Source organism: Macaca nemestrina, chromosome 9 (assembly GCF_043159975.1).
Source record: "Macaca nemestrina isolate mMacNem1 chromosome 9, mMacNem.hap1, whole genome shotgun sequence".
In the NCBI taxonomy this organism is placed as follows: domain Eukaryota; kingdom Metazoa; phylum Chordata; class Mammalia; order Primates; family Cercopithecidae; genus Macaca; species Macaca nemestrina.
Window position 1 is genome coordinate 64,248,777 of NC_092133.1, and position 20,671 is coordinate 64,269,447.

General features: G+C 37.4%; 1 protein-coding gene across 11 annotated transcripts in view; it reads right to left on the reverse strand.

Annotated features, from left to right (window-relative positions):
* The window catches only part of LOC105466126 (HECT and RLD domain containing E3 ubiquitin protein ligase 4), a 153,895-nt gene that overhangs the window by 119,058 nt on the left and 14,166 nt on the right, over positions 1-20,671 (reverse strand). For 9 of the 11 annotated variants that reach the window (XM_011715102.2, XM_011715103.2, XM_071069626.1 and 6 more), the window contains one exon: positions 4,552-4,711. In XM_011715102.2, coding sequence (XP_011713404.1) covers positions 4,552-4,711 — 160 coding nt within the window. The remainder of the gene's footprint in view (positions 1-4,551; positions 4,712-20,671) is intronic. The other 2 variants (XM_071069628.1, XM_071069625.1) reach the window with 1 other exon arrangement.

Genomic DNA, 20,671 nt, shown 5'->3' on the forward strand with positions numbered 1-20,671 from the left:
GCAGTGAGCCCAGATTGCACCACTGCACTCCTGCCTGGGTGACAGAGTGAAATTTCATCTCAAAAAAAAAAGGAAAAGAAGCCAGAATAAATTTTGGAAATTAAAAAAATATATATATATACACACACACACACGCATTGGAAATCAAATTTATACATCCTTCCTTTGGGACTCTGCTAAAGCATATTAATTATGGCATGTGTACACTATTATATTCTTCTGTTTTTCCAACTTAACGCGTAGTGGCAATACAGGCAGAAATCAGGCATTGCTAGTTATGATTCTGAAGACAAAATTCCAACCACTAATGTTAACGATTAGTAAACAGTTTATAATATGTAATCAAACATTTGAGGAGCTAAAGTATTAAATATTTTGCCAATTAAACACAATTAACAATTTTCTATTTTCCAGTTAAGCCACAACTTGCCTAGTTATTTCAGAAAAATCTTAACACCAACTCATTTCAATTTTGAAAAATTTATCTCAGAACAGGGGAGTTGATTAAAAAAAATGAAAAATTTAGACTAACAACGGATCTAGTCTATACCATTAAAAACTACTCTTTTTCTTTTTAATCTATAATGTTCCAAATTTTCAGATGCTAAAATTAGGCAGGAATTGTAATATATTTTAAAATGAATAACAAGAAAATAAATTGTATTTGTGACCAAGCCAATAATTCAAATATGTTTAGTTTGTATAGTCCAGAAATTGCTGTACTCACAAAAATAATAATCTTATACTGTCTTGCCATAATTTCTTAATGCATATGTCCAAGAAGCAGAACTTTTAGAAGATAGACTACATCTTTTTTGCCAACAATTATTTTTCTGAAGTCTGTGTGCAAAGTTATGTATTTCCACTTACATTAAACTAAGATAATAAAATTTGGGTTAATTTTTTTTAAATAAAAAGGTGTAATATATATTCTACATTAAAATCTAGCCAGAAATGCAAGTCTACAGACACTATTTAAAATACCTGGTCTTTCCCAAAGTAGTGACTTCAAAACAAAACAAAATTAGAAGTAGGAAAGAATTCATTATCAAACTAATTAGTTTCAGTTATATCCTATTATTATTTTCACATTCTTCTTTAATATTATCCATCCATTGGCATAAAAAATGGATTTTGTTGTCACAAAAGTATAACCTAATGTGAATCTTCACTTTTCTGATTACTCTTTTTTTTAAAATTTTTTGAGATGGAGTCTCGCTCTGTCGCCCAGGCTAGAGTGCAATGGCGCAATCTCAGCTCACTGCAACTTCGGCCTCCCAGGTTCAAGCAATTCTCTGCCTCAGCCTCCCGAGCAGCTGGGATTACAGGCACCTGCCTGGCTAATTTTTCGTATTTTTAGTAGAGACGGGGTTTCACCATCTTGGCAAGGCTGGTCTTGAACTCCTGACCTTGTGGTCCACCCACCTCGGCCTCCCGAAGTGCTGGGATTACAGGTGTAAGCCACCACACCCAGCCTATTCTGATTACTCTTACGAAAATCTATAAACACTAGGCAGAACACAGTGGCTCACGCCTGTAATCCCAACACTTTGGGAGGCCAAAGCCAGTGAATCCCTTGAGTCCAGGAATTCAAGACCAGCCTGGGCAACATGGTGAAACTCCGTCTCTACAAAAAATACAAAAATTGGCCAATCATAGTGGTACATGCCTGTAGTCCCACCTACTAGGGAGGCTGTGATGGGAGGATGACTTGAGTCCAGGAGGTCGAGGCTGCAGTGAGCTGTGAGCATGCCACTACAAACCAGCCTGGGTGACATAGTGAGACCCTGTCTCAAAAAACAAACAAAAATCTATAAACACCTTACATCTAAAGAATGATTTGGTACTGAAATTAAAACTAAAACTCACTTGGCACTCTTCCTTTTATAAAAATACATTTCCACTGAAATACTAAATGGCCCTTTAAAACCTGATAATATCAGTAAAAACTATGTATATGTTACAACAAATCAGATCAAGCCATCAAATTTTGAGAAGGATGAAAAGCAGAAATACCTTAACATACAGCTTAAAGTTAATACAGATGTTGAACACATACAAAAATAAAGATGTTTAAACCAAAGAACTCAAGTAAATTCTCTTTCAGGTCCCCATCCAGGTTCATAGTTATTATTGGACAACCCTCATATAAATTTTGTAAATAATAAAATTCTCTCCTTATAATTTTCTTTTCATTTATTATTTACCTATGTATTACTGGCTAAAATCCCTTAAAGGTGAACATCAACAAAAATTTAAGTATGAGAATCATCAGACTGGTAGAGTAAAAATAAAGGAAACTAGAAAATTTTGCCATGAATCATGGTTTTGAGAATACAGACTTAGAAGATCTAACATACAAATATCTTTTCATCCTAAAAACACAGTTTTTTAATCTTTTTTTTTTTTTTTTTTTTGAGATGGAGTCTCCCTCTGTCGCCCAGGCTGGAGTGCAGTGGCACGATCTTGGCTCATTGAAAGCTCCACCTTCCGGGTTCATGCCATTCTCCTGCCTCAGCCTCCCGAGGAGCTGGGACTACAGGCGCCTGCCACCATGCCCAGCTAATTTTTTGTATTTTGAGTAGAGACGGTGTTTCACCGTGTTAGCCAGGGTGGTCTCAAACTCCTGACCTCGTGATCCACCCTGCTCGGCCTCCAAAAGTGCTGAGATTACAGGCGTGAGCCACTGCACCCGGCCTAAAATCTTAAATTTAAAATCCTGTTCTATAAGAATTACTTGTGAGAAGAAATAAAAAGAGTAGAGGGTGGGTCAAATGTGAGGTCATTATGCTTTTATGAATGCTTTAACTTAAGAAAAAAATTTTTTTTTCTCCCAAAAGTTCCATCATTAAGAGGAATCAAAAGCACACTGGGAATTGTGTGCATTAATGCAGAAGAAACAAAGGGTAAGCAAATTGGGGAGTTTTGTGGAATTTGGTTATAAGTTCAATTAAAAAAATGAAAGTCTCAACAGATAGTTCATTATTAACATGATATAACATGTCAAATTAAGAGTTCCTATGCTCCATTTTCTTATTCTAGTAGTTACATCCTCATTCTCAAACCAAAACAAACTTTATCAATGTTAAAAACAAAATACATAAAGATGTGTAGAAAAATGTCATCTGCAGTAAATCTAAAATTAACTTAAGAATACTTTGGTTCCAGCTGGGCAAAGTGGCTCACGCCTGTAATCCCAGCACTCTGGGAGGCTGAGGTGGGCAGATCACCTTAGGTCTGGAGTTCGAGACCACCCTGACCAACATGGAAAAACCCCGTCTCTACTAAAAAAAATACAAAATTAGCCAGGTGTGGTGGCGCATGCCTGTAATCCCAGCTACTCAGGAGGCTGAGGCAGGAAAACTGCTTGAACCCGGGAGGCGGAGGTTGTGGTGAGCCAAGATCGCGCCACTCCACTCCAGCTTGGGCAACAAGAGCAAAATTCTGTCTTAAAAAAAAAAAACCCTTGGTCCCAGTATAGTTCTTTTATCCCTACAACTATTACTAGGACAAAGAACAAAAGAGTTTAAAGAGGTCAGAATTTGTATAAATTTTAAAACTAAGTATGAGTTAATGTATTATTTATGTATATAAAATAAACTGAATACTTTTCTTTAAATCTGTATATTCTTCACCTACGTAATTCATGCTGTTGGAGTTTTTAATATTAAAACAATGATTAGCCAGGCATGGTGGCTCATGTCTGTAATCCCAGTACTTTGGGAGGCCAAAGTGGGCAAATCTTGAAGTCAGGAGTTCGAGACCAGCCTGGCCAACATGGTGAAACCCTATCTCTACTAAAAATACAAAAAATTAGCCAGATGTGGTGGCGGGAGCCTGTAATCCCAGCTACTCGGGAGGCTGAGGCAGGTGAATGGCTTGAAACCGAGAGGCAGAGGTTGCAGTGAGCCGAGATCACACCATTGCACTCCAGCCCGGGCAACAGTGTGAGACTCCGTCTCAAAAACAAACAAACAAATAAAAAATGATTATGCCCTCTGTAACTGTGTAAGACTAAAACATGGATGAGGCACTGCTTATTTTTTAATTGTGAAATAATTATATGATGAATTAATTAAATCGTGGTCACTGCTATGTAAAAAGTGGAAACTGACTACATTCTTTTTACAGTAAGCACGTTAGACTTCTATATTCAACAGAAACAATAAAGACTAAAAAAAGACAAGTTAGTGAAAAACATTCAACAAATCAATAATTTAATAAATATTTCAATAGCAGGAATACTCAAGATAGTTGTTTAAATTAGTCTAACCGACTAAAAGAATTTGTAATGAAGTATTCCCTATTCCTTTTTTATTTACAAACATAAATTCTATTGATTATAGAGAAAATATAGAGTATATAAAAATAGCAAACCAATCAATAGCTCAACTAACATCATAAGCAAGAACCAAACTCTTATCAAAGGACTCAAAGGGGAGAAATAATGAGATGTCAACTCTTACATGCCCAAAGATAAGCAGAACGACATAGATTAATAAATTTATTTTAAAAGATTGTTAAGGACCTCTTTCTGGTCACCTTTGTTACCTGGGTACTCTGATGCATTCCTCTGATCCTAGCAGGCCAAGCTGTCCATCAGAATCGAGACCCCAAGCATACACCTGGCCTTTGTCATTTAGCGCTAACGTATGAGCTTCTCCACATGAAACAGCTACGATATTTTGGGCATCCAGGGCAACAACCTGCTCTACAGAAATCAAGAAAAGAGATATTGCATTCTAGTACAGAAATCAAGGAAAAAGATAACTGCATTCTAGTTTTGAATTTCCAATAACAACAAAACACATTCTTCATTTTATACAAACAAGCTAAAGAAATGCTTAAACATAATGCTAGATATAACCAGTTATTTTAAACTATTCAACAAACATGTTCCATATGTAATTCTCATTGTGGTAAACCACAGATAAATATATTACAGGGCAAAATCAACTCAGAATATTAAGTGACCTGAACATTTTCATGAAGAAGTTAAGGGCTTTTAAAGATTCTCTCAGAATGTACCTTCTATTCAAATCTATTACTAATAAAAGAGTCCAGGTGGAAAAAAAAAAAAGAAGAAGAAGAAATCATTTAAATAACCTGGGCTGCTTGATTTTAACAATAAGATTATAACTGACACATATATTACAATGTATACGCTGCCATGAAGTGATTCTGAAATTAAGGATATAGGCCTGGTGTGCTGGCTCACACCCATAATACCAGCATTTTGGAGGCCAAGGAGGGCGGATCGCTTTAGGTCAGGAGTTCGAGACCAGCCTGGACAAAATGGTGAAACCCCGTCTCTACTAAAAATACAAAAATTAGCTGGGTGTGTGGTGGTGCACGCCTGTGATCCCAGCTATTTGGGAAAGGCTAAGGCAGGAGAATCGCTTGAATCTGGGAGATGGAGGTTGCAGTAAGCTGAGATCATGCCACTGCAATCCAGCCTGGGTGACAAAGCCAGACCCTGTCTCAAGATAAAAAAAGGAAATTAAGGAAATAATCTGAATTAGCAATTTCTGAATGGAAAGCAAAATTTTTAAAGATCTCATAAATAAAGCATCTATTAGATATGGTGAGTAGAGAACTGAAAGGCTGTAAACCATGACTGACAGGGTTTCCATTTGTGGACTGCCAACTTAATACTAAAAGATATAAAAACTGCTTACGTGGTTAAAATATGTTCAAGTTTTAAATCAGAAATTAACTTAAAATACTGGCCCTACTACCAGTAGCCATCAATTGACAAATCAATAAGGAAAGTGAATTTGTTTCTCTTAGTCCTCAAGATGTGTTTGTCAGTTTTTTTTTTTACTAGTACCACAAGTTTTTTAAAAGATGCCATTTAAAATTAACTTTATTTCAGCTTAATAAGAAAGCTATAATCATTGTCTTCAACAAACTAAAAGTCTTATGTTGAAAGCGGTTAAAACTGGATCAGGGTTTCTTCAGAGGCATAGTTTAGCTCAATTTACAAATACAGCTGTTCAATAACGAAACAGATTGAACCAAAGAGGCTAAAATTCCTATCGATACAGAAATTCAAATTGTATCTAAATTACTATCTTGCATTTTGGAGTGGGAAGTTAGCCCTAGATAGCCTCTAGTAACCTGCATAACTCTAATGATGTATTAAGTACTTACCTACTCCTGAAGCTTCCAGTACATGGAAGTTTATTACACTAATACCTCACTTTTTGTATAGCTTTTAAAAAATTATTTTACAGAAACATACAAAAACAAAAAAGGAAAATAAGATATGACACTGTTCCCCCCCAAAAAAAGAAAAGAAAAAATACTTAGAAGTAAAGCATCATTTGTTTATATCAAAACATTCCCATAAACCTTAATTATGAAGAAGTAAATGTTTGAAAGATCTGTTATCTCTCACAGAGGTTCCAGAAAAAGTCAAGGTCTCTCCAGAACAATCCTCAAAGGAAGTAGCAGAAAATGACAGGATGACAAGGGGGGTAAGTAAGACTGCTTGGTTGGTTCAACAATAACAAATTAATAGCATCAGCTGTAAAGAAAGCAATGGTTGTAAAGTCAAAGGCACCAAATCGAAGAAACAAAGAAGCAATCATTTATATTCAACAGTTGTATTGTACACTTCTTGTGCTCCAAGCACGGACAGAGAGAGAATAAAACAAGCATCCTAGCCCTCAATGAGTTTATGACCTACGGAAAAACAGGTGAGATAAAGATTGTGACTAAATGCTAAGATAAACATATACAAAAAGCACTAAAAGAAAATGAGCTATTTATGTAAACCTTAAAAGGTAGTCCAGGCCAGGTAGTTCACGCCTGTAATTCCAGCACTTGCGGAAGCCAAAGTGGGAGGATCACTTGAACCCCAGAGTTTGAGACCAGCCTGGGCAACATAGTGAGACCTCGTCTCTACAAATAATTTTTTTAAAAAATTAGCCAAGCATGGTGGCATACACCTGTGGGGAGACAGAGGGGGAAGAATCACTTGAGCCCAGGCAGTTGAAGCTACGGTGAGCTGTGATCGTGCCACTGTATTCCTTCATGGGCGACAGAGTGAGACCGTGTCTCCAAAACAACAACAACAACAACAAACATGAAGAATTTTGGAAAACAGTGAAAACTAGCTGAGTCCTGAGAAGAAGATTCCATGTATCCATTTGAGGAAATTCAAGTTAATTGTTATAGCAAAACCAACAGCAAAGTCAAAAAACTGATGAAAAAAAGGAGGCAAAAAATATTATTCATCTCAGACAAAATACCATCCCCAGTTTTTATTGATTTCCTAGGGGGAAAAAAAAGGTCAGTAATTCACATGACAAGTGGGTAAGAGATGTGAACCAGAAGTTCAGAGAAAAAAAACAGAAATGGCCCGTAGAGAAATGCAAATTCAAACTACACTGAGAAGCCAATAATAGATTAGCTTAGAAAACTCATCAAGCTATACACGTATTTTCAATTTTGCACTTTCCCATATGGGTTAAGCTTCATTAAAAAAATCTATCAGGAGAGTAAGAAGACAAGCCATAGTCCGGGGGAAAATATTTGCAAAAGATACAGCTGATAAAGTGTTAATCCAAAGTAAACAAAGAAAGCTTAAAACTGAATAACAAGAAGAAAACAAACAATCCCATTTTAAAAACAGGTAAAAGACCAAAACTGACACCTCCTCAAGGAAGACACACAAATGGCAAGCAAGCATACAAACAGATGTTCAACTCATGTCTCCTGGGAATTACAACTTAAAAAAAAATACCACTACACACCTATTAGAACGGCCACAAGACAAAACACTGACACCACCAGATGCTGGCAAGGATGTGAAGCAACAGGAACTCTCCTTCATTGCTGGTGGGAATGCAAAATAGTACAGCCACTTTGGAAAATAGTTTGGCAAATTCTGACAAAACTAAATATACTCTTACTATATGACCCAATTCCTTGATAGTTACTCAAACACTTATGTCCACATAAACACCTGCACATGGTGGTTTTTTTTTTTTTTTTTTTTTGAGACAGGGTCTCACTCTGTTGCCAGGCTGAAGTGCAGTGGCATAATCATGGCTCACTGCAGCCTCCCAGGCTCAAGCAATCTTCCCACCTCAGCCTCCAGAGTAGCTGGGACTATAAGCACAGGCCACCATACCCAGCTAATCTTTTAATTTCTTGTAGTGACAGGGTCTCACTATGTTGCCCAGGCTGGTCATGAACTCCTGGGTTCGAGCGATCTTCCCACCTCAGCCTCTCAAAGTGTTAGGATTTACAGGCATGAGCCACCATACCCAGCCCACATGGAAGTTTCCAGCAGTTTTATTTATAATTGCCAAAACCCAGAAGCACCCAAGACATCCTTTAGTAGGTGAATGGATAAACTGTGGTACATCCTGACAATGGAATATTTAGTGCTAAAAAGAAATGAGCTACCGAGCCATGAAAAGACATAGAGGAAATGTACTTAATACTTAGTAAAAAAAAGCCAATATGAAAAGGCTACAAACTATATGATCCCAACTATATGAAAAGTTGGAAAAGGCACAATGATGGAGACAGTAAAATAATTAGTGGTTGCCAGGGGATAAAGGGAGGGAGGGACGAATAGGCAGAGAATAGGGGATTTTGAGGACAGTGAAACTATTCTGCCTGATATTACAATGATGGATACATGTCATTATACATTTGTTAAAATCCATTTAATGTGTAACACTAAAAATGAATGCTAAAGTAAACTATGGAATTTGGGTGATAATGATATGTCAGTGTAGATTCGTTGATTTTAACAAATATGCCATCGTGCTGCAGGACATCCAGAAAGCTGGGGAAGTGGTGCATGGTGGGAGACAGGAAGTAGAAGGGAACTCTTTATTTTCTGCTCAGTTTTGCCCTGAACCTAAAAAACTGCTCTAAAAAGAAAGGGTATTTTTTAAATTTGTGTTTTAAAAAACCCACATACCAAGATATAATTTATTCACCTGATAAAAATCAAAAAGTTTGACAACAGTTCATGGGAGAAAAAGGCACTCTTGTACACTGTTTGTCTAAGAACAAAACAGTACAACCTCTATGAAGAGAAATGTGGCAATATCTAACAAAACCCACATGCATTCACCCTTCAGACCTAGCAATTCCAATTCCAGGAATCTGTCCTACAGATATACCTCTGTGTATGTGTACATATATATTTGCAGCACTATATACAATAGCAAAAGATTGGAAATTCTCCAGTATCCAAAAGATTCCATCTACACACTGAAATATTACGCTCTGCAATTTGAAAAAAATAAAGAAAGAAAAGAGGAAACTACATGTTGTTATGAAAAGATCCCCAGGGTATATTATCCAGTGGTGAAGAAAAAATGATAAGATGTGGAATAGTGTACGTGATTTGCTATTTTTTGTGTAAGAGGAAGAAGAAAACATATTCATATTTGCTAATATTGTATCTACATTTTAAAAACTTTGGAAAGATAGGTCGGGCACAGTGACTCACACCTGTAATCCCAGGACTTTGGGAGGCAAGGCCAGGAGTTAGACACCAGCCTGGGTGGAGGGTGTCTGTAATCTCAATATGAGAATTGCCTGAATCCAGGAGGCAGAGGTTGTAGCAAGCCAAGTTCACACCACTGCACTCCAGCACTCCAGCCTGGGTGACAGAGTGAGACTGTCTCAAAAAAAAAAAAAAAAAAAAAAAAACTTTGGAAAGATACACAAAAAACATATGAACAGGCACAGTGGCTCACGCCACCTAGCGCTTTGGGAGGCCAAGGTGGGAGGATGGCTTGAATCCAGGAGTTCGAGACCAGCCTTGGCAACATAATGAGACTCTATACCTACAAAAAAATTAAAAATTAGCCAGGCATGGTGGCAAATGCTTATAGTTTCCATTACTCAGGGAACTGAGGTGGGAGGATCTCTTGAGCCTAGGAGGTCAGGGCTACAGTGAGCCGTGATTGTGCCACTGCACTCCAGCCTGGGAGAGAGTGAGACTGTCTCAAAACAAAAAACAAACAAGGCCAGATGCAGTGGCTTATGCCTGTAATCCCAGTACTTTGGGAGGCTGAGGCAGGCAGATTGCTCGAGTCCAGGAGTTCAGGACCAGCCTGGACAACATGGCAAAACCCCATTTCCACTAAAAAAACCCAAAAAATTAACCATGTACACCTATAGTCCCAGCTACTTGGAAGGCTGAGATAGGAGAATCGCCTGATCCCGGGAGGCTGCGGCTGCAGTGACCAAGATTGTACCACTGCACTCCAGCCTGGGCAACTGAAGTGAGACCCTTTCTCAAAAACAAAAAAACAACAACTAACAAGCATAGTTATTTAGAAGGGATATAGGCAGAGGGAACAATATAGCGTGGTCAAATGTAAGAGCTAAGCTTCTCAATGTATATTTAAATTGCTTTGATGTTTGAACCATGTGAATATACTGTCTTTTCAAAACAAACAATAAACAAAATGTAACTTAAAAAATACAAAAGAAACAGATCCTTAGAGTAAGTAGTTAACACAATGTATTAAAACCATTGTTTTCATGTTTTCATTTTAAAACTAATCTGAGCTCTTTAATTTTTTTCAACATACTAAACACTAAAGATAATTTTGGTTCTTTCAGAATTTTAGCCCCATCCAATTATTGGGATACTAACTTTGAAAATGGATAATGACTTCAGCAATACATTATTATAAAAACACATGACTTGAGAATAATATTTAATAGTTGACTTTTCAGACATCAAATACACAAAACTGATAACTTCACTACAATTTTTAAAATATTATCTATTTTTTCCAAATGGCTCATCAAAATGAATAAACTCAACCATTTTTCCCCAGTATCCTAGAAAGTCATATCAATGGTTTGTTGAGACATTTTACATCCAAGTCAAATTCTGGTTGAATACTCAAATCAAGATGGCCTAAAAAGGGAGATAATGAATGACAAGCAAGAATGAAAAGAAATAAATGAATCCAACAAAACAAACAAAAAAATTCACTTACACAGCCTGGCCCAGTAATGCTCCATGTAAGAAAGGGATGCAAAAAAAACTCATGCCAAATCCAACAGCAAACATTTATTGTTTACTATGTTCCAGGTACTGTGTACTATTAACTTTTTATCACCAAAATACATGCACCTTTAAAGGCCAATCACACAATTAGAAAACGGAGAGTTAAGGGGCATTAAACCACATCAATTGACGATAAGTAGAAAAACCCAAAGAAGACCCAAAAAAACAACAAAAAAACCTTGCCATGCAAGTCCATTAAAAAAATTATTGAATCCTTTGATAAATAAGGGTTAAAAGATGTTGAAATCACAAATGCTTGATGCTAAACTTGTTGGAAAGGTTTAATAACAGCATATAATCATTATAGTCAATAGTAATTAAGAAATAAAAAGCTATGTTATTTAAAAATATGAACACACACAGATAAAATATATGGCAAAATGTTAACACTTTTTTTGTTGTTTTTTTGAGACGGAGTCTCGCTCTGTCGCCCAGGCTGGAGCGCAGTGGCGCGCTCTCGGCTCACTGCAAACTCCGCCTCCTGGGTTCACCCCATTCTCCTGCCTCAGCCTCCCGAGTATCTGGGACTACAGGCGCCCGCCACCATGCCTGGCTTTTTTTTTTTTTTTTTTTTTTGTATTTTTAGTAGAGACGGGGTTTCACCGTGTTAGCCAGGATGGTCTTAACCTCCTGACCTCGTGATCTGCCTGCCTTGGCCTCCCAAAGTGCTGGGATTACAGGCGTGAGCCACCGCGCCCGGCCAATGTTAACACTATTCTTTCAACTTTTCTTTCTTTCTTTTTTGAGACAGGATCTCACTCTGTTACCCAGGCTGGAGTGCAGTGGCATGATCTCGGCTCACTGCAACCCCGCCTCCGGGGCTAAAGTGGTCCTCCCACCTCAGCCTCCTGAGTAGCTGAGACTATAGGCTAATTTTTTGTATTTTTTAGAGATAGGGTTTCACTAGGTTGCCCAGGGTGGTGTCGAACTCATGAGCTCAAGCAACACAACTGCCTCGGCCTCCCAAAGTGTTGAGATTACAGGCATGAGCCACTGTGCCTGGCCTCAACTTTTCTTTATGCTTCAAAATGTTCATATAAAAAGTGTGAAAAAAAAATCATTGTATTCTATCAGTATTTATGAGTCACAGTATTTCTCTTCAAGCAAAGAAGAAAAGACACATTTAATTTTCAGAGGCACAAAAAGGAAAACACAAATAGAAAAGATTGGCTTTTGAATTCATTTGTCAGAGACACTGGCAAAACCTGAAAAGATAAAGTGCTATACAGATGAAACATACCCACTTTGTAGATAACGACTTTGAATACATCTCTAATAGGTCCTTATTCATCACTACTTCTGGTTCTATCATTAATCATACTTTTGAAAACACTAATGGCGCATCATTTTACCGAAGAGAAAGAGGGCATCCTTCTTTGCTTCATAAAAGAAAAACTTTCATTTTTAGGCTTATTTTTAAAACAATTACAATGATCGACCTAATGAAAATTTTCATTTCTACATCATCTGTGTCCTTCCAATCACCTTTGTAGGCAAATCCAACTTTAGTGTTTGTTTGCTTACAAACTACATCAAGTACATTTTTCTGCACAAACATCATTAAAAAAAAGAATACTGTCTCACATACAGGATAGATTGGGCCAGGTTCTTGTTGCAAAATATTACATAACAAAGTACTTCCTGCTGAATGAGTAACTGGGTAAGAATATCCTATGTCCTCTGGGACCTCAGAAATATTATCAATTAAGCTTGTGAAAATTCATAGAGTATCATCATCTCCAATTCATTGTGTAAGAGTTCATTTATATGATCAATTTCACCATCATAAAGTGCTGCTCTCTCTGATATGTCTGAATTGTGAAACATCTCCCTCTGTCAATTTTCTTCTCTTTGCCATTATGAACAAAGAATGAAAAAATCCTATAGTTTTTTTTTTTTTTTTTGGAGACGGAGTCTCGCTCTGTCGCCCAGGCTGGAGTGCAGTGGCTGGATCTCGGCTCACTGCAAGCTCCGCCTCCCGGGTTCGGGCCATTCTCCTGCCTCAGCCTCCCGAGTAGCTGGGACTACAGGCGCCCGCCACCTCGCCCGGCTAGTTTTTTGTATTTTTTTAGTAGAGACGGGGTTTCACCGTGTTAGCCAGGATGGTCTCGATCTCCTGACCTCGTGATCCGCCCGTCTCGGCCTCCCAAAGTGCTGGGATTACAGGCTTGAGCCACCGCGCCCGGCGAAAATCCTATAAAACTATAGGATCCTATAAAACTAAATCTAATTGTGGTCAACAAAAGCTACAAAAAAAGGAAAATAAAAGCTACAAAGATAGAGACTCCAGACTTATTTTATAATGTCTTAAAAGATGACACAATATTCTGTACAATGCACAAAGAAACAGAAGGATGCTAAATACTAATGGTTTATTTCACTACCGCATCATCCTTCTAAGAAACCACATCATTCTTCCACTTATTATTTTAGTCTTTTTATTCTAGTCTAGCTAGGAATAATCAATTCTCACTATGTGCAGTAGTTATGTCCTATAAAGTCACCATGAACACTGACTTAGCAAATATTGAATTATTGCCCCTAAAGAAAATACAAGGTAAGGTTCCTGCAAGCCTCTGGTCAGAACATTTTTGTCAACTGATAAATACATAATCTTGTTTTAGGGATGTTTCTGTTTAAAAACATCTCATTTAGTATATATTTAAGTATTACTTTTTTTTTTTTTTTTTGAGACCAGGTCTCTCTGTCACCCAGGATGGAGTGCAGTGGTGAAATTACAGCTCACTGCAGTAGCAACCTCCCAGGCTCAGGTGATCCTCCTGCTTCAGCCTCCTGAGTAGCTGGGAACACGGACATGAGCCACCACACCCCACTAATTTTTTAATTATTTGTAGAGATAGGGGTCTCCCTATTTTGCCCAGGCTGGTCTTGAACTCCTGGACTCAAGTAAACCTCCCAAAGTGCTGGGATTACAGGTTTGAGCCACAGCACCCGGCCTGGGGACCATTTTAAACAGTAAAATCATCAATAAGATTGGCAAAACATGCAAAAAAAAAATGTGGCATTAAATACATCACAAAAAGGCCACTTGTTTGCAATGACTGCTAGAACAAAAAGGCAGAGCACTGCCTTAAATCTCCACTGGTAAAGTGCACATCTGCTGACTCAAGTATTTGGCAGTTCTGTGAATGCCCATGTCTAGGAATTACCACAAACTAAAACATTGGTCATTTTATACAGAGAACAAAAATCTCTGTTGATATTTTATGTTCATGTTAACAGGATCTAGAATCCACAGTTATGAAGAGCAACAAGTATATCCACATTGAAAAATTTTAATACTGAGGTCAGAAGGAATATACTTTGTCAAATACCTATTTTAAAGAGATCATTTCAACTCCACCAGACCTTAAGTTTCAAAATCCTCTGTCCTACCATGCCTCATTAGTTGTTAAAAATACAGATTTCCCCTTCCCTTCTCTCTGAACAACTCAAAACTCTAAACTAGGGCAATGCAAAGTATACCTAAAATCCATGTCTAAAAATTTAACTTTAAAGTTCTCAAGATACCATACTATAAAATAAAAAAGGTATTGTAGAGCTCCATTCTTACACATGTATGCAGATAAAAGATTCGGAAAATGATTACCAAATTTAACACTGGTTTTTTATAAATGTTTTTTAATTTTTCTTTTCTTCTTCTTTGTTTTATTAAATAACTGAATGTGTAGTTGAAGTATTTTATGATTTTTTTTTTTTTGAGACCGAGTTTCACTAACTCTGTTGGTCAGGCTGGAGTGCAGTGGTGCAATCTCAGCTCACTGCAACCTCCACCTCCCAGGTTCAAGAAATTCTCTCAGCTAACCACACCCACCTGGCAACACCACGCCCAGCTAATTTTTTGCATTTTTAGTAGAGATGAGGTTTCACCATGTTGGCCAGGCTGGTCTCAAACTCCTGACCTCAAGTGATCCACCCACCTCAGCCTCCCAAAATGTTGGGATTACAGGCATGAGGCGCACATCTGTCCCATTTCATGATTCTGACTTTTTAAAGATAAAGATATTAATCACTTGGGATTAGTGAATAACATCAATGAGTAATTCAGATTTGTTTCTAACTTTAAATAATTACATTACTAATTTTGTTGCAGAGAAAACAAATAACCAAAGGCTACTTCACTCAAGCCATAAAATTCCCTATTACTGAAAAATAATAGTGAAATTATTGTTTAAATAAAACAAAGTACAACTATTGTTTACTAATACTTTTATATTTATTTTTATTTTTTATATTGTTTCTATTTTTTGAGACAGAGTCTCGCTCTGTTGCCCAGGCAGGAGTGCAGTGGCACGATCTCGGCTCACTGCAACCTCTGCCTCCCAGGCTCAAGCGATTCTCCTGACTCAGGCTCCCGAGTAGCTGGGATTACACACATGTGCCACCATGCCTGGCTATTTTTGTATTTTTAGTAGGGACAGAGTTTCACCATGTTGCCCAGGCTGGTGGTAACTGATACTTTTAGAAGGATATCTAACATCACGTACTTAACAATCATCACAAACTATAAGACAAATTCAGAATTAAAGAAACAAAACTAAACCATCAATAAATTAAATGAAAATTTTTATTCCCTCTAATTATTACTAATAATTACCAGTAGGAATTTGGAATGGTACAATCCATAGGCAAGAAAGTATTTCAGTGGGTTCCCTGATAAAATCTAAAGTTAATATAAAGTAACTTACATGTCTTAGTTGACAGCAAACAATAAAATGTTTATATGAAGAAACAACTAACAAGATTAAGAAATTCTTTGTAATGGATATGTTGACAAGTTCATACCCCTTTTATATATTCTATTTATATAGAGGAATACAGTTAACATATATAAAGAGCTTATGTGCCTGGCACTAAGCTTAGCACTTTAATTACTTAATCTTATTTAACCCTCATAACACCATGAGGAAAGTTTGCCATTATCCTTAAGCTTCACAGATAAAGGCACTAAGTTATAAACATTTCCCTATTTATTGAACCGCTGTCCTTTTGTTAATATTCAAATATAACATAGTTATGTTTCAATAACTTACTTCCAAAATATAGTTTTATTTTTACTTAGGGGCATTACAATATCCTTTTTTTTTTTTTTTTTTTTTTGAGACAGAGTCTCGCTCTGTTGCCCAGGCTGTAGTGCAGTAGCACGTCTCGGCTCACTGCAACCTCTGCCTCCCGGGTTCAAGCGATTCTCCTGCCCCAGTCTCCCGAGTACCTGGGATTACAGAACTGGCCACCATGCCTGACTAATTTTTGTATTTTTAGTAGAGGCGGGGTTTCACCATGCTGGACCAGGCTGGTCTCGAACTCCTGAGGAGATCCACCGGCCTCAGCCTCCCAAAGTGCTGGGATTACAGGCGTGAGCCACCACGCCTGGCCCCTTTCTTTTAAAGAAGTACTACTTGGATGTCTATGAACTGCTAAAATTAATTGCTTTGAAGAGGAAAGAAGAGGTAAAGGTAAAATATAAAGACTCCAACATAATACAATACAATCATATAGTTCCTTTAGCTCAATTTCTTTCAAAGACAAGCAAGAATGAACCCTCAGAATATATTAGTAGAGTTTTAAATTTTAAAATTTTCACTGTAATTTAGCTGATGGTGATCAAGTTCATTAAAACAAGAGTCTATGATCTTCCTTTCCTAAGACGAAACCAATAAAACACATTGATCCTGTGCTCTTTCAACAACCCTGCCCTGAGTTCCTTCTATGTGCACCACAGTATTTCACTGTGGTTTTAGCAAAGACATGTTAAGACAAGGTTTTCTACCATCCAGGAGATGACACGGTAGGGAAGATAATTGTAATGGGAAGACAGTGATGCAATTTATTAACCTACTGAATTCCATGGACTGTACTTGATAGTTCAAAATGTGTGACTTGAATTCTTATAAGAGTGACCAAGGAGTAATGACGGAGATGGTACTTTAGCTGGGCAAATTTCAAGACAGGGAAACTGAAATATACCTTGGAAAGATTAACCTAGAATTAATAAGAAGAATGAAGTGGAGCAGGGAGACCAGTTAAAGAGCTACTGGCCACAGTTCTCATGCACACCAGTAATAGCCCAGAATGAAAACAAAGAATTTTAGATTGAGAGAAGAGGAAACTAAGGGCCCAATAGTTCAAAGTAATTAGCTCAAAGTTACACGAGCTATTTGCAAAAGAAATTAACAAGACAGTCACTGAGAAAAATAACCAAAATCTGGCAACTGGCTCAATGTGGGTGCTACAGGAAAGGAAACAGACCCTAAAATGAATCTAAGGTCTGAACCTAAGTGAGTGCAAGCATTAACAAACAAGGAAAAGGAGTTGTTTTTGCATTTTGTTTTGACAGATAAAGATAGATAACCGCAATGGCTTCCATTTTAAATGTTCCTTTTTTTGTTCTCCACAACTTATCAGTTATATGCAATTTCAAACATATATGATATATATATATTTGTCCTTGATTTTCTTGAGGTATAAATTTCTCTCATAGTCAAGCACTGTATAACAGTGGATACACAGTTTATCAACAACACACTAAGCCAAAATTTTATTCAGATTGGTGTGAAAATAACAGCAAATGCAAAATAAGAGTAGAGAAGTACGATCAAACACATGCATTCTACATTTTAAGGTCAGCTTATCATTTTGGGAGGGGCAGGGCTGGTTTTAAAAGTATAATGGTGGCTCATGGCTGTAATCCCAGCACTTTGGGAGGCCAAAGCGGGCAGACCACAAGGTCAGGAGTTTGAGATCAGCCTGGCCAACGTGGTGAAACTCTGTCTCTACCAAAAATACAAAATTAGCCAGGTGTGGTGGCGCATGCCTGTAATCCCAGCTACTTGGGAGGCTGAGGCAGGAGAATCGCTTGAACCCGGGAGGCGGAGGTCGCACTAAGCTGAGATTGCACCACTGCACTCCAGCCTGGGTGACAGGGTGAGACTCTTGTCTCAAAAAAATAAAAAAGGAAAAAAGGAACAAAATAGTATAACTCAGTAGTATTTACTCAAGTGTCCATGATCCTCAAAATATCAATACACAAACTACACCTTATTAATTTATTTTGGCTTTTAAGACAGAGTCTTGTTCTGTTGCCCAGGATGGAGTGCAGTGGTGCAATTACATAAACCACCACCTTCTGGGTTCAAGTAATTCTCATGCCTCAGTCTCCTGAATAGAGTAGCTGGGATTACAGGCGTGCATCACCACACCCAGCTAATTTTTTCTATTTCTAGTAGAAACAGGGTTTCACCATGTTGCCCAGGCTGGTCTTGAACTCCTAAGCTCAGGCAATCCACCTGCCTTGGCCTCCCTAAGTGCTAGGATTACCGGTGTAAGCCACCACACCTGGCCACCTTGTAATTATTAATCATTAAATAACCTTAAAAATCAATGATCAATCTAACTGCCATCATTTATGTGCTTCTCACAAGAAAAAAAGGCATCTTTAATTCTTTTCTTTTTTGGTGTCATTATTATATCTTTAAAGTCTGAAGGTAAAGGAATCCAATCCATTTTATATCGCTCCAATAAAGCATTACCTCTAAGTACCATAAACAAACAATTTTTTAAATTTTGGTATAGTGTTTGAATAAGAGCTCCAGTAAGGTTAATTGAAGGCTAAAGACAAAGAAGTACTTTCATGCCTAGCACAATATCAGGGGCACAGCAGGAAGACAACTGTTTGTTGAATAAATGCCTAAACTTCAGGCATAAATGAAAAGATCTGTATTGTATATCTGGAGGTAATTATGAAAGCAATATAGTTTCCATATAAGACAATATAACAGTCACCAGGCAAATATGAAACAGCATAATATCACATTACCATAAGGCAGACCTAAATTTAAATTCCCACTCTAATATTGTTTTTTCTTCTAAGCAAACACTTATTGAATACTCACCATATGCCAGGCATTGTTCTTTGCACTGTTACGTTTTATTTTTATTTTTTTGAGATAGGAGTCTCACTCTGTCACCAGGCTGGAGTGCAGTGGCACAATCTCGGCCCAGTGCAACCTCCACCTCCCAGGTTCAAGTGATTCTCCTGCAGCTACTCTCGGAGTTTGGCATGATTATCCTAATTTTAGAGAAGAGAACACCTAGGCACAGAGAGGTTAAGCAATGTGACCAAGAAAACAGATCTAGCAACAGAGCCAGGATTTTTATGTGAGCACTCTAATTCCAAAGCCTACCCTTAAAAAAAAAAAAAAAAAAAAAGAATAGGTAACATATTTACATTGTTTTTAAAAAGGTATGCAGGGAAAAGTCTACTATGTATGTTCTCCATCAACCTAACTCTCACCACTTCTTTTCCCACCTCTACACCAAGAGTTACCAATGTTATTAGTTGTATATATCCTTCCAGGGTTTTTTGTGTATCTATAAGCAAATGCAAGTGTATATTTTTCTTTGTTTAAAAAACCCAAAATGTAGCTCTCTATACATTGCTCTCTACACCTTGCTCATTTTAATGTATATTAGAAACTGTCTTTAAAAAAAGTTAATATTTATTACTGTTCTTTTTTAGAATTTTCCTACTTTTTCTTTTTCCATATGAACTTCAGTATCCATTTGTCTACTTCCCCAAAAAGTCACTTGACATTTTCATTAGGATCACACTAAATTTACAAATTAGAGAAAACTGACAGGTTGATATGGTTGAATGTCCCTATCCATAAATGTGGTTTTCATTTGCTCAAGTTTTTTGTGTTCCTCAGTAATGCTTTCAAGTCTTCTTCATATAGGTCTTGCACATTTCTTACTACTTTATTGCTGGGTTATTTTGTTTCTCTCGCTATTATAAATGGTTTCTTTTCTTCCATTGTTCTTCTTATTGGTTCTTGTTTCCACTCAGCTTTAATTTCAACTTTGGGAGAATTACTTAATCTTCTGAAGACTGACTGTTCTCACCAAAACACATACTTTTGCAGGACAGATATAAGACTTTCGGATAATGAATAAGGATTCAGCACAGCTTTTGCAGGATAGATATAAGACTTTTCGATAATGAATAAAGGATTCAGCACAGTACCTGGCACATAATGGAGGTTTACTGTTACTATTTTTTTAATATCAGCATTACAATATGTGAATAATATTCTTTTTGTTTGCTTTTGAGGCAGTCTTGCTGTGTCACCCAGGCTGGAGTGCAGTGACACAAATAACAGTGGCGCAATCTTGGCTCACTGCAACCTCCACCTCCCAGGTTCAAGCAATTCTCCTGCCTTAGCCTCCCAAGTAGCTGAGATTACAGGTGCATGCCACCATACCCAGCTAATTTTTGTATTTTTTTAGTAGAGACAGAGTTTCACCATGTTGGCCAGGCTAGTTTCAAACCCCTGACCTTGTGATCCACCTACCTCGACTTCCCAAAGTTCTGGGAATACAGGCGTGAGCCACCAAGTCCAGCCGTAAATAATACATTCTAAATATTGCAACACTAAATTTCTCTCCAATTACATGGTTTGTGTATTTCTTCACCCTATACAATGCAGTACCAACTTATAATGTGTTCCCTTTTCCCCTTATTCTCAGTTGCAGAGGCTCATTCAACTTCCCAACTGAAAATGTGAATAGGTCTATGTTCAGGTACAGGTA